This window comes from Diplotaxodon limnothrissa, linkage group LG19, assembly GCF_057381915.1.
Source record: "Diplotaxodon limnothrissa isolate DT_005_m linkage group LG19, D_limnothrissa_male_GT1.1, whole genome shotgun sequence".
Taxonomy (NCBI): domain Eukaryota; kingdom Metazoa; phylum Chordata; class Actinopteri; order Cichliformes; family Cichlidae; genus Diplotaxodon; species Diplotaxodon limnothrissa.
Window position 1 is genome coordinate 13,188,679 of NC_140614.1, and position 14,603 is coordinate 13,203,281.

At 41.5% G+C, this 14,603-nt stretch overlaps 1 protein-coding gene across 3 annotated transcripts in view; it reads left to right on the forward strand.

Annotated features, from left to right (window-relative positions):
- ralgapa2 (Ral GTPase activating protein catalytic subunit alpha 2) overlaps positions 1 to 14,603 on the forward strand; it is a 96,111-nt gene that overhangs the window by 38,654 nt on the left and 42,854 nt on the right. For all 3 annotated transcript variants that reach the window (XM_085343295.1, XM_085343293.1, XM_085343294.1), the window contains 12 exons: positions 229 to 351; positions 2,913 to 2,998; positions 3,090 to 3,180; positions 3,378 to 3,551; positions 4,589 to 4,774; positions 5,475 to 5,668; positions 5,919 to 6,017; positions 6,558 to 6,713; positions 10,199 to 10,327; positions 11,319 to 11,447; positions 11,721 to 11,779; positions 12,624 to 12,732. In XM_085343295.1, coding sequence (XP_085199421.1) covers positions 229 to 351; positions 2,913 to 2,998; positions 3,090 to 3,180; positions 3,378 to 3,551; positions 4,589 to 4,774; positions 5,475 to 5,668; positions 5,919 to 6,017; positions 6,558 to 6,713; positions 10,199 to 10,327; positions 11,319 to 11,447; positions 11,721 to 11,779; positions 12,624 to 12,732 — 1,535 coding nt within the window. The remainder of the gene's footprint in view (positions 1 to 228; positions 352 to 2,912; positions 2,999 to 3,089; positions 3,181 to 3,377; positions 3,552 to 4,588; positions 4,775 to 5,474; positions 5,669 to 5,918; positions 6,018 to 6,557; positions 6,714 to 10,198; positions 10,328 to 11,318; positions 11,448 to 11,720; positions 11,780 to 12,623; positions 12,733 to 14,603) is intronic.

The window sequence follows — 14,603 nt, forward strand, 5'->3', positions numbered from 1 at the left end:
TGATCTGACTAATGCATTTCTCAAGATTGCCCCGGTGCCTTGTGCTGTCCTTAACAAGTGTATGTATCACCGTTGCATGTTTGCATGCCCTGTTTTTCCTCACCATGTTTCATATGTGTGAAATCTTTGTCTGTACAGTGTCTGCAAGTCATATTCCAGTGTGTTTCCATGATATTTGATCCGTATTGCACCTCTGCCTGACCATGTCTTTGTCTTCCCGACTGTCAGATGTGGAGGAGTGTCAGCTGTCAGAGTGTGGGGGAGAGGAGGAGCTGGGAGGCAGAGACAGTCCTCTGCCGCGTAGCAGCAGCACCTCAGACATCACCCAACAGCTGTCTGAGACCTTACCAGGTATATACAAGCGCAAAGCACTTTTTAATCTTCTGTATACACTCACTGAATACTGTATTAGGTACACCCTACAAGTACCAGATGTTTTTCCAATCATCTGCTGTCCAATTTTGCTGAGACTGTTCAAGGTGTAGCCTCAGTTTCCTGCCGCTGTAGCTCATCTCCTTCAAAGTTTCAGTTATTGGCATTCAGAGATGCTCTTCTGCACACCCTGGTTGTAATTAGAGGTTATTTGAGTTATTGTTGCCTTCCTATCCACTTAAAGCAGTTTGGCACTTACTGAGAACTATTGCTCACTGGACAATTTCCTTTTATAGGCCTATTCAACTATTTTCAGTGGAATTACTCCTCTTTTATTCAGTTTGTGTGTTCAGCTGTGATACAAATTAACCCTGCAGTTTCTTTATAAAAGAGAAGTAAACTGTCACTTCAGTTGTCTTTATTACACCACTATCCAGTGCAATATTACGGTATTAATCTTATTCGGTTTTTCAAAGCAATACAAAAAAAAGCAAATAACAGCTTGTTTTTCACAGTTAAAAATTTAACCTCGTGATAAAAAGGATATGAAAAACAGGCCAAACACCAAATTGAATTTTTCTGTTTAGTCAGATTTTCATAAACAGGAAGTTACTGACTTCTTTACACTTTATAAGCTTGGAGCAGAAACGGCTGATATAATCGTGCAGCTCGAGTTTGCAAATGAGTTTGAACATCATATATTTGCACATACATGTACAAAAACAACCAATTAGAAAAAACAGCTCTGTAAGCAAATTAAAGAAAGGTAAAATTCATTATTCTTCTTTTCAACAAGATGATGTGAGAGTGGACTTGTATAGTGTGAACACTTTTTATTATTTACATTACAGTCAACTGGAATTTTTCATTTTAGCAGCTAAGCCTGATATGTTTGATTTTTAAGCATGAATAGTTAAACAGACCTTAAACTGTATGTCAGAGATCTTTGGTGTTATTATTGTTTAAGTGATGAGACGGTGGATTTATGAGCCAGTGCTAGTCAGCTTGGTTTAGAAGCTGCATTGCACAGAAACAGGTGTCTGCTAATTATTTCAGAGATGCAGTACATCCAGAGTATTCACAGCATTCTCCGGCTGGAATAAAGCTGCCGCGTTAACGCCCTATTCCAAATAGATTCAATTCATTTATCACAATAAAATTCTGCACACAATAGTGAAGTGAAAAAGTTGCTTGAAATTCTGGCAAATTTATTAAAAAAATTAAAGTATTCACAGCTCTTGCTTAATAACTTGGCAGCAATTGCAGCCTCAAGTCTTTTTGAGTATGATGCTTCAAGGTTGGCGCACCTATTTTTTTGTTGGGGGGGCAGTTTCTCACATCCTTTGCAGAAACTGTCAAGCTTGGTCTGAATCAGGAGCTTTGGTGCACAGCCATTTTCAGGTCTCTCCATAGTTGTTCAGTCAGTTTCAAGTCTGGACTCTGGCTGAGGCATTCGGGGCATTCAGAGAGTCTCAAAGCCACTCCTTTGTTATCATGGCTGTGTGCTTACGTTTCTTGTCCTGTTGGAAGATGAACCTTCAGCCCAGTCTGAGGTTCAGAGCACTCAGGAGCAAGTTATCATCAAGCATGTCTCTGTAGATTGCTGCATTTATGCTGAAATGCATCCCAACAACTTGATGCATCCCAACAACTTGATGCTACCACCATGCTTTACTGTAGGGACGGTGTCCCAGCAACAATGGTTACTGTAAGGTGCTTTATATTTTAAGGTAAAGACCCTACAATAATAACGAGGGGGGGAAAAAAATCACATGTCCTCTATGAGCAAGCGTGTTGGCGACAGTGGGGAGGACAGAGGACATGCTGTGGAAGAGAGCCAGAGATTAGTACTAACAAATAAGTGCAGAGAGGTGTACAAACACATAGTGAGTGAAAAAAGTGACTGAGGAAGAAATGCTCACTGCATCGTGGGAATCCCCCAGCAGCCTACACCTATTGCAGCATAACTAAGGGAGGATTCAGGGTCCCCTGATCCAGCCCTAATTATGTGCTTTGTCAAAAAGGAAAGTTTGAAGCCTAATCTTAAGTACAGAATTCTCGGTCTCCTGAATCCAAACTGGAAGCTGGTTCCACAGAAGAGGGGCCTGAAAACTGAAGGCTCTGCTTCCCATTCTACTTTTAAATACTGTAGGAACAACAAGTAGGCCTGTGTGAGAGCAAAGTGCTCTAATCAGATGAGAGACCTTTTGGCAAACTCCAGGTGGGCTGTCATGTGCTTTTTACCTGAGAAGCATCTTCCATCTGGCTACTCTACCATTCAGGCCTGAAGTGCTGCAGAAATGGTTCTTTTAGAAGGTTCTCCTCTCTCCAGTGTAACTGGACGCTCTGGCGCTCGATCAGAGTGATAATCGGGTTCTTGGTCACCTTCCTGAGCCTGTGTGCTCTGATTGGTCAGACGACCTGCTTTAAACATATTCATTTATTTATTTTTTTATAATTAAGATCAGGGCTACAGAGATTAACTGAACATGTTCCAGTTTTTGGTAGAGACCAAATCAGAACTGTTTGTTGCCTTTCAGTCCAGCAGAGAGAGTACTCGCCTACTTCCTGTGGTTCTGATAGCAGGATGTCTGAGGGCAGGACTGAGAGCAGTGAACCACCTGTGGTGAGAACATTCATCCTCAACCATCGTGTTAGCTTAAAATAAGATTGATCAACGCTTGGTTCATCTGTTTAAATGTTTGTCTTTTTTGTAGATCCTCATCCGACGGACCAGCAGCTCAGCTGAGACAGAGTGCAATACTGAGGGACACGCAAACTACACGAGGCCCAAGCTCAGAGAGAAAAGTTAGAAGTTATAATCACTGTTCAGTTTTAATGTTAAACAAATGTGAATTTTCATCAGCATACTCTGAGACTATAGCATATAAATATGTAATTGTTGCATTGGATATTACAGTTTTCCTTACAGAGCTAGTAGGCTCCATTTGAAGCTTCTTTTGCTTTTTTTTCTTTCATGAATTTAATCTTTTCACCTTACCTAGGTGAGAGTGTTAGTAGCGAGACGTCCAATGGCTACCTCAATGAGGCTGAAGTTACCTGGCAGGCGTTTGATGAGGAAGCCGATAATCAGTCCACGCAGTCGGCACACATGGACGTAACAGTTGATCCTCAGAGCCAGGGGAGTCTGCTGCTCAGCCATAATGAAGCTTTAGCAGGTAGAAACTCACAGCATGCCCCTAAATCTTGATGCAAGTGTCTCTATTAAATGTCTCTGTTTAGCTGTGCTTGTTACAGTTTGTTTGAGCTAACAAATCCAGTCAGAGTACTTGATTTATGTCTGTCTGCAGCCTGCAGCTGGTTTGATACATATAATAGTTAGCAACAGAGCTAATATCCTCATTATTATAAAGGAAGCCCTTTGTGACCATTCATCACAGTGATTAAATTATTTGGGACACTTCAGCAGTTGTGCAGTTTAAACTGGGTTTTGTAACGTTGCTCTTGATTGATAGATTGATCAATCTTAGGAAGGGTGAAAAACCTAATATTGTCTAGATGACTTCTCCCAAGCAATTTAAGATTTTAAATCTGCTCAGAGTTTGTGGTGTTTGAAAAGTGGAAATGTTATGAAAGGAAAAGTAACCTGTGGTCTCTGGTTTGTTTAAGGTATCTACAGATGTTTGACAAATTTAAGGGTGGAAAAAAAGATGCGCTGTTGTAGTATGGAGAAGAACCACCACAGCATCATTTTACTTTTTGCCCCTTGGAGGGATAGAACACATTTTTTCCAGGAAATATTCCCTCATTTGGTTTTCTGATGCTGTGCAAAAACTCATAGGTACTGTCTCATGTGTAATCAGATAGGAAGTGAAGTGGTGACTGTGGATAGCATGTGGTTCACATAATTTTCATTCAGTGAGAGCATTGTCATGTTGGAGGAGACTACTCCCATCAGGATAGAGATGTTTCATTAACCAGGAAAAATGGAGGAGGGGCTTGAATTAGCTGGTTTGTTTTTCCTTTAATTTGTCACCTGTCAATTTCTGTGAGGGGGGGTTACCACAACATCCCTTCAGCTTTGAGGCTTTTTATTTATTTACTCCCTCCCCCCTCGTGTATGCAGATATTGTCGTCCCCCTGTCTGCCCTTCCCACCCTTGTACGTGAACTTCTGTGTTTCCCACATTGTGATCACTGCCCCTCTGCTCTGTTCCTCAAACCCAGTTTGATCCATGTCCACTTGTTGTTTTTAGGTCCTGAGTGTGCTCTCCCTACCCACTCCGCATCCCCGTCCTACCACCACAACCACCAAAACCACTACCACTACCCCCAGAATCCCCCCGCTTCACCAGCCCTGCTGGTGCACACAGAGTGCCCACGGGATTGCCCCCTGGACGACACCATGCATCAGTCTGTCTTACACATGCCACACCACTTGGGTACTGCTCCCTAGCTGCTACTCATCATGTAGACCACAGTCTTCATCTGCATTTCACTTCTTTGTCTTAAATTCCCCCTGTAGATTTTTCTATTTTCTTTTTCTTTGTTTGGTTTGATGCTACTCTTACTTAAAGTAGTTGCTTTGTCATTATTCTGCACACATAATACAAAATAATTGTTCTTTTGTTTCTTCTTGTAAACAAATGAGCAATCTTTTATCTTTTTTTCCCTGCAACTAAATTTAAAAACAGTGAAACAGAAAAAACTTTCAGAAGTCATTTGAATCACCTCACATCAGCTACACTATCATCTGTCTTTCCAAGCCTTTACTCCCTCAGGTTCTCATTGCTCTCCTGCTGCCCACTAGGTGGCACTGTCCTGCCACAATTCACTTGGATGATGCATGTGGTTTCTGCCTGTTTCCCAAAAGTATTTGAGTGTTTTATTCACTTGCATAATGCGTTTGGGGAATATGCACCAGATAACTTAAGGATTTGGTCAACAGCTGCTCTAACGACGCATTAGCATTGACAGTCAAATCAATTCATTTTATTATAACTGTATAAAGTTGATCTGCATTTGTTGACTGAATCCATTCAGCTAAATAAAATGAAGTCTTTCTTGGTACTGGCAAAGTGTTGCCAAATAATAATTTCTGTAACCCACATCACCCATTACTCTTTCTATGTGACCATGCAGATAGCAGTGAGTTTCTGGCTGATGATGTCAGCATCATTGCTGGTGGGACTCTGACTGGCTGGCATGCTGATTCAGCCTTCGTCCTGTGGAGGAGAATTTTGGGTATCTTGGGAGATGTCAACAATATCCGCTGCCCCAAAATCCATGCCAAGGTCTTCTCCTATCTCTATGAGCTGTGGCACAAGCTGGCCAAGGTACAATAAAGACATAATCAGCTGATGATAAACCAGTAATTCCATATGTTATTTGTACACGAGCATAAAAAAAAAGCCTACATCAAAGTGATGCTTTTAAATCCTCTTTATGTCAAAGACAGATAAAATTTCTATAAAAAAATATGACATTTTAAATCAGACATTGTATTCTGTACTTCCTAAAGCAGAGAGTTTGAACCAAGCATTAGATATGATGTGTTATTCAATGAAGTGAAATGTTTGCTTACAGATTCGGGACAATCTTGGGATTAGTGTGGACAACCAGTCTTCTCCGCCCCAACCTGCCTTCATCCCACCTCTTCGAATGCTTGCGTCCTGGCTTTTCAGGGTATGAACAATGCAAAGACACAGCAGATGTTCAAAACGCTTTTTATATGTTAGTGTGCACACAAGCTATGGATGAAATACTAAAACCTAAAAATGATTTATAGATCTGATTGCCGGATCCACTGTCATGTCATTAAAAGTAAATATTAAAACATTTAGAGTGAATTTCTCAATTGGTGCTATTTGGGGGGGGGGGGAATCTGGGAGGATCTTATAATGCTCAGAAGGCAATATCATTACATTTCCAGGAGCAGCAAAAAGTAATCAATGCAGCTGAATGGTTAGCCTTGGCGGCAACAAACATATTAGTATTATCTAATCAAACTGTTTATGCAAACCAATAAAAGGAAGAATGTTGCCTCAATATGTGTTATGTCTGTATGAGGGAAAATTTAGTGGTTGGTGTTGGATTTTTTTTTTTTTTTTTTTTTTTTTTTTTTTTTTAAATGGGTGGGGGACATCAGCTTCTCAAGCCTCTGCTGCAGCTTAATAGAATAGAAGTGTCTCCAGCTCCTGATAATGGCACTCCTCCCCTCTTTAGGGCACCATGCTGCCTGCAGAGTACAAGGCTGGCAAACTGCAGGCCTTCAAGCTGATCTGTGAGATGATGACCAGGCACCAGGATGTGCTCCCCAACAGTGATTTCCTGGTGCACCTTTACCACATCATGCACAAGGGCTTCATGAGCGATGACCCGGTAAGGCTCCTGCACAAAAGCTGCCGGTTGTTCCTTTTTCCTCCAGTAGATGGCGCATTGGTCAAATCAATGTGCATCAGCCCTGATTAAAAACTGAAAAGCAATTAAGGCTGTTTGTTTTTGTCAGTTTGCCATTTACTTTTTTTAATGTGTGATTTTTGTCGTATTCAACTGGTTGTATTTGCTGCAATCTTTGTACTCGTGTCAGTACTAGTCATGTGTTTGGAGTGATGAGTTAGGTTCAAGGGTTTCTTGGCAGGAGTGAGGACACAGTTTATATAGGTTTATGATTGTGACCCTTGTTTTATTTAAAAAAAGAAGGTGAGGAGGAACATTACTGTGTTTTGGCATCTTCCACCTCCTTCAGCCACACCCTTCCTAGTATTCAGGTCTGGCATTGCTCCATTGCTTCTGCACAAAGCTGAGTGGTTATGAATGGAGTTCCTCTAAATAAAAACATGAAGATGAAAATGTGTGTAAGAGATGTTTTGCATGCTACTGTGTGTGTGTGTGTGTGTGTATATAAAAAGGACTGTAGATTTATATATGCCCTCCTCGCCGGGTTTCTGTTGCGCTTTGGCTGTGTGACAAGCTTATTAGAATGTTTTCCATGTCGTTAAATAATGTTTTGAGCCCCTGCCGCGTATACGTGATTAATTAAGGACTGACGTCTGTCGCGCTCCGTTAGACTGACACGTCGGCCGGGGGCCCGGAGTAGACTGGCCCGCTTGCCTCTGTGTATGCGAGTGTGTGTGAAGGAGTGGGAGGGGAGCCTGGGGAACGTAGTGCAGAGTAGAGCAATGAGGGGGGCACTCTGAGAGAGCAGGCAGCATTCTCAAGCTTTTGTTGTGGCTCTGTATAATGCGTTGGGGGGCCAGAGCCAGGCTGGCCACTGAAGCATGCTCAAATTGGCCAGAGAAAAGAGTCCTCACGCCACACAATAGAGGACAGCCGCACGCCTGCTTAACATAAGAAAGTGGCTCTTACTCTCCTCCTCCTTCCTCTCTGCCTTCACCCCACCCCCCCAATGCACCTAAAACATTAAGCTTCTTTATTTATAAGCTTTTTCTGGAGGCTCCAATTATAGGACTTATTTTTTTTAATGTTTTTTTCTTTGTGCGTTTAATATTAGACATCTGAAGATGTTTGGTCTTTTTGTTCAACAGCATCTCTCATATCTTTAGAAATGAATGCTGAATGTATAGTCTGCCTGTCAATGGAGTAACACAGTCTGCCTTAAACAGCCATGCTTTATAGACAGCAGGGGGAATCCCAGTGTAAATCCTCACCAATAAAATCAACTAAGCTTGGAGGAAAATGACATTTCCCTTGGAGGGATTCTCCTTCCAACTGACAGAGTGCCAAGGTCAGGGCTATTGTCCTGATAGTCTGTCAGTCTCTGGTCACTGGTCTCACAAAAGCATGACCACCGCACAATGGCAGTAATCTATCTAATAGGTCTGCAATCTGGAGTGCAATAGTCAACAGCATATTTTGCTAAACATAATAAGTGCACACAAAGCTTTAATGCATCTATTCACCTTTTATTCTTTAGGTTAAAGAAAGGGCTCGAAAGCACTAACACATTTGCACAAACACACAGATTTCAGCACCTGTGCAGAGCTGGCTTCTCCTTTTAACTCGGTTCATCTTGTCATTCCCTAAAAGGAGGCTGCTGCATAATTTATATAGTGTCAGATTAAAATGTGAAGGTTGACCCGTAGGCCACCGACACGGCTGTTGATTAAACTGCTCGTGGCTACAACAGCCTGCAGGTAGGTTATTATCCCTTTCTTACAACTTGTGAATGAATTACAATAGGAAATATGTCCCCATGCGAAACTGTACATTTAAATTGGTAAATTTTGGGATTCTGTGCAGAGTGATGTAATGCCAGAATGAACCCCGTCACCCCAGGGGCCAGCAGGTGGAAAGCGTTTGCTTTCGTGAAAATGAGGCCACATAAAAAGGCCTGAGGTAGCTCTATTCAGAGTTACGTTAATGCACCTTTTGTTGATGCAGGGGCTATTCCTACTGCCAACACAGCGCCGCATGCGGTTATTCCCTTTCCACATTTCTCTGTTCTGATTTCTATACACACTTCAAATCAGGTTCCCTCTACTTGCACGTACAATTGAAAGCACTTTGCATTCTACATTTGTGGCTTCCTCTAAAATGCTCATTTCAGGCAATCAAGAAACAGTTTGTTGCCTGCTAATTACCTCTGACTGCACTACACATTATGCTTCAGAGGTCAATTACCAACAAAACGAGGGTAAAATGGGCCCTCAATCCCGAAGCTCTTCCCACCAATTTTCCACATGTGTTGCTGGTGTTGGTTTGACTTCCTACTAGTCTTCTCTGTGTTTATTCTATTCTGTTGTTCACCTGGATTCCCTGTTTACCAAAGCTCTGGGTGATTAATGTCGCGCATAGATAGTGGTACTGTGTGTGTGTGTGTGTGTGTGTGTGTGTGTGATTGAGAGAGAGAGAGAGAGAGAGAGAGAGAGAGAAATTGTTTGTTAAGGTGCCCTTCGGTTCAGCTAGAAACGGGCTGATGTTTGAACTGTCCGATTTACACAAGTTTATGGCCAAGAAGGCAGGTGTTTGGAGCCTGGACCTTGCCTTCATACGCAAATATGCGCATGCATGACTCGGATAAGAGAGACAGCAATCTTTCCGTCTTATTTAGATGCTGCATTCTTTTATTCTTAAACTAATTATATTTTTTTTTTTCCCAAGAGTATTTCCTGTGTCCGTCAATGGTGAAGAAATGAGCGTCTTTGCTGTAAGATTACCAGCTAAATATAGTCTGGAAATTCTCAAGCATCCTTTTACGCCCTTCACTAGTGCAGTATTATACTGTACATACTTGAGCAGTTTGTGCAGAACCCTCTGCAATACAGCATATGCCTGTGTTGAAAGAGCACCCATCTGCCACTGAGCCGCCTGCACCTCAACCAAACAATACCTTGTCTCTGGCTTTAATTACAGGTTTGCTTGTGTGTGTACATACATGTGACTCTTGAAAGTTGAGGTCTTTTGTTCTCCCTCTTATCCACTGTGAACAATCCATCTGCTGTCTCTCTCTTCTGTCTGTCTTTCCCACTCTGTTTTTTCCCCCTTTTTTTGTCCTTTGGTGACATGCACTGTTGAGTGCTTTACTCTCCTCAGCACGCTTAAAATGCTTAGCCTACCTGTTGAAGTGAAAAGCTTTCTCGGTGCCACGTCTCTCACACTGTGGCCCATTTACAAAATATTTCTGATACTGCTTCACTCCACCCACACTAACAACACACGAGGCTCCCCCCAAATGCAAAAATCCCGGGCTGTAATCGTAAAAAATTTTGGAGAATTAAAAGAAGGAAAAAAATCTGTTTTTGTTCTGTTATTCAGGCTGTTCCTAAATAAAGTCTGCAGAGATATAATAACGGAGATTGCTGCAGACATGATGACAGTTTATCTGTGTCCATGCTTATCATCAGGATGTTTTGAACACCATCATCCGCTCCTGCTCTCCTCGATTCTTCTTCCTCGGCCTGCCGGGCTTCACAATGCTGATTGGAGATTTCATCGCTGCTGCTGCCTGCGTCCTCACCTCTGGCTCCTCAGAGGTACAAACACACTTTCAACTTTTATTTGATATTTCAGTCATACAGGAATTTATGAGTCAAGAACTAGAAAAAGGTTTCAGATTTTTTTTCTTTTTTCCCACAAATCAGTAGCACTGTAAATCTGCAACAAAGATGATAAAATTCTTCACAAAACATCATAAATCATCCTTCTCATATTTTGCAGCTGTTTGACATTGAAAAGCTGATATTGTTTTGTGACATTTTTATGCTTTTAGCAATAAAAAATTTATTTGAGGCACCAAATAGCAGAAATGTTAAAAAAACAAAATACAAACTGCACTTACATGTAGGACTGAGCAACTGTGGCTGAAATTAGAATTATAGATATTTTGTCTTACTATGATTATTCATCATGATAGATGACTTCATGTTTGAGGACTAAATGAAATACGTAAATATCCTTTTTTTCATTAAATCCACACAAGTATTAAATGAAAAGTGTTAATATGACTGTTGGTCATGTTCAGTTAATGTTGTAGACCATCTGTACAAGTGAGCATATGGACTTTAGATAGAGAGAGAGCTGATCTGGAGCAGATCAATATTATGGCCGCTATCTGTTACTTGCACAGCTTTAAACCCGAATATGGTTCAGTTGATGTTAACTGTCATTTATCAGGTGTGTATGTGTTGCTTCTTCCTGTTTTTGCCATTACACGTACCTCCCAGCATAGATTTGTTCTCGCTCCTCAGTTTAACAGCAGCTCATCAGGTGCGGCAGCACAACCTGCTACAGAGCTGCACCCATCATGCATTTAATCAATCATTTTGTTGTCCAGCGCCTAACATGTGCGATGTTTTTCCGTCAGCAGAATCATGAATAAAGATGAAATTAAATCTGCAAGCTCCCTCAAATCCTCATCCATCGTATGCGTTCTGCGCCTTTCGCTTGAAGCGGGTTGTTTATGTGTTTGTCTCTGGTATTAATGATGCCGTGGGTTTGGTTTTCTTTTTTTAAAATTTCCTCCAGGCTCCGAGGGTGGAAGCTCAGACGATCCTGGGCTCCCTCGTGTGTTTCCCAAACCTCTACCTCCAGATTCCTATACTGCACCGTGTGCCTGGCTCTGATGACATCAGTGTGAGCAATGAGGACATCAAGGTAAACGCTCATGATGTGCAGTGACGGGAATACGGACACTTCATATAAAAGCAGATGTTGTTTTAATTAGGATCAATCAGTCGTCTGCTGTGTAAATCATGACAAACTTATCCTAAACGTTATTAGATACAGCAGTGTGAACATCACACTGATTTAACATGACTACAAGGCTGTGTGTTACAGTTAATGGCGTCTTATTGTTATAAAGATGAAGGAAGGAATGGCTTGGATTGTCACTGAGAACTGTTAACTGGTGTTGTCGTTTCTGTTCAGAATTACTTGGTCAACATCCTGCTGGAGACGGCAACGAAGGAGCACTATGAAGGGGCGAGGTATGATTAGTAATTCTTTTGTTGCACTGTCTGATATGATCGCGTTTTACACACGTTCCAAGAAAAGGTTTGGGAACCTGCTCGTCACTGTTTTCTAATACTGTTTCTATGTTGATCACTCCTCGATAAATACAGAATACATATTTTTTAACAATCTTGTCCACCTGTGTTACGATTGTCGTGCTCTTGTAAGCTTTGGATTACACCTGCCTCTCCTCCTCCTCCTGCTCTATCATATTGTTGTTATTGTCATCATGACATGTTTTGAAATGCTTCCGCAGCCTTTTCCTGCTTTGTTCTTCCACTAAATTGTCATTGAGGCATTGTTGACACCAGCCAATCATTTTTAAGAGGGGCAGACTAACTAACCACACTTTACCAGCCTCCTCTTTTGGAGAAGCACCTCTACAGCCAACACTTCCAATCTCAAAACTCACTCAAGTAGCTTGTGGAGAACTCATTAGCATCGAGGTTCACTTCATTTTTCCAGGCTGCACTGTGAATGATTAGTGTTCAATAAAGACATAAACTGGAGCGGTTTAGTTTTGTAGACAAACAAAGTACAACCAATCAGTGCAGACATGTATTCATTCCAACATTTAGTTTCTCTTTGCAGCTGTACATTTCTGTATACATAAGGAATTTGAAGAGGCTAATGGTGGTGAAGCAGTGGCTACCCGTCATTAAAATTTGATGCAATGCTTCTAAAGCCTGTTTGCAAAAAAAAAAGTCCAAATGTTCATGGTTTTAATTATATAGTAGTTTATTTCTCAAAACATCTGATCCCATTCAGATCCTGCTCTACTTAAATCTGCACATTTTGTTCTCTGCTGCTGCCATTCAGGTGCATTGCTGTGTGCAGCCTGGGTCTGTGGGTGTGTGAGGAGCTAATGCAAAAGAACATCCACCCCCAGGTTAAAGATGCCATCAATGTTTTGGGAGTGACACTAAAGGTGAGTGAACCTCTTACCCGAGGACGCTGCACTTGTGCATTTCCAGTTTCATTTACAAGAAACTACAGGTGCGCTTTTTTTAAAAATGCTTGCGTCATGTGCTGAGAACACAGATAAGCCCGCTGTCCTGAAATGAATGGGTGTTGGAAGCTGTTTTTTTGTGCAAACCTTACATTGTTTATCTCAAACTAAAATGACAGTTGATTACATAAAAGGACTGCAGAAAAATTTTCAACACAGGCAAAAAGTGTGAGAATAAAATGTGACTCGTGGGTATATTCTGGAACAGGCCTTTTTTCTCCCTAAGTGAAGAGATGCAGAGAAGCTGTGGGTTTGTGGGCTTTTTTGGTTTAGTTTTTTTTTTTCTTCCATGGGAAAAGGGTTTGGGGCGGTGGCGTAATTTCCAGGCTGCTCACTCTCAGTAGATGTGGGCCAATTTAAGCAGCTACATCTCCCAGCTTCCTGCTCGAGCAAAGCCCCCACCCATCCCCTCGCCCCCTTCTCTAATGGAGCAGTAATCACTCCCCTGTACAACTTGACACACAGACTCAGCCAGCCCCAAAATAGAGGGTATAGGCTGGGTGGGGGATCTAGGGGGAAGAGTGGCACTGAGAGTCTCTTTTCTAAAAGCAGGTGCTGAACTCTCAGGGCCCCTTTTTGTGTTTGGCCATTTCTGCACTCCCCACATTGTCTGCCCTTGTTACATGTTGAGAGGCATTCAGCTGGAAGAAATAGGAAATTCTATTTCTCCACAAAGAATTTCAAATCACTGAAGAAATCCACATTTGAAAGAAAATTGTCAACAGCTCAATTCTTTCCTTCAATGAGTCTGGGGAAAATGAACCATGGTTTGAAGTGAAATGAAATTATGCTGATTATCTGCACAGTAAGTGCAAAACTAAATTTAAGGAAAATTACTCCAAATTTTGGCACAGTCAGTGTGTCCTCAAACTTTTTTTTTTTCACTGTCTTTAATCAGCATTGTCCCGGTGCTGTTTTACAAATTACATGACACAAATGCAGCAAGAGATTTTGTTCCTGCGTTACTCTCTGGAAGCTCTGAAAGAGACATTTAAAAGCCTTAAAATCAGGGATTCTGCAGATAATTAATGTTCTGCCTTAAGATCACACATTACATTCAAAGTACTTCTGTAGTTCTAGTGTCTTTAAAAAAAAACTGGCCCATTTTTTTAAGTGTAAGGAGAGGCTCCACTGAGGTTTATGTATCTGCAAAATTTAAAGAGTATCATGATAAAACACGTTCTTTCCCTACAGTGTTTAGATTGAAAATGAACTATTGGTTAGATTAAAAGTTCCAATGAAGATAAACATTAAAAAATGGTTGTTTTTGTGGGGTTTTTTAAGCATGACTCCTCATGTTTTTGTCAAATCTGATAGCCGATGTCATACCAGAATGATTTGACCATGTTCCAAAAAGCTTCTTGTGATGACAGGAGAGCTTGACTTTCTCGCTCTTCAAACACAAGTTCAGCTGAGTCGAGGTCATTGAGGGTGGAAGAAAGTCTACGACAGTCTGCACTTCTCAGTCTTCTTTGGTCTTCAAGTAGTTCCTGCACAGCTCTGAGATGTGTTTGGACAGGAGTGTGAATCCTTGTCTGCAGAAATGCAAATCAGCGGGTGGAGCTTGTCTCTGCAGAATCGAGGGGTGTCCAACTCGAGAGGAGTTGATATTCCCATCACTCTTTTTTTCTCCCTCTCGTATCCTTCTGTTACTGCCGTAGATTTCAGAGATGGATTCATCTGTAATCAAGTGTGAAATGCTGGTATGTCTTAGCCCAGCCCAAGCATTTGGCCTTGTTTCCCCTCCTGAAAAGCAGTTTACTGACCACTAACTTTGCTTTTTTTTTTTT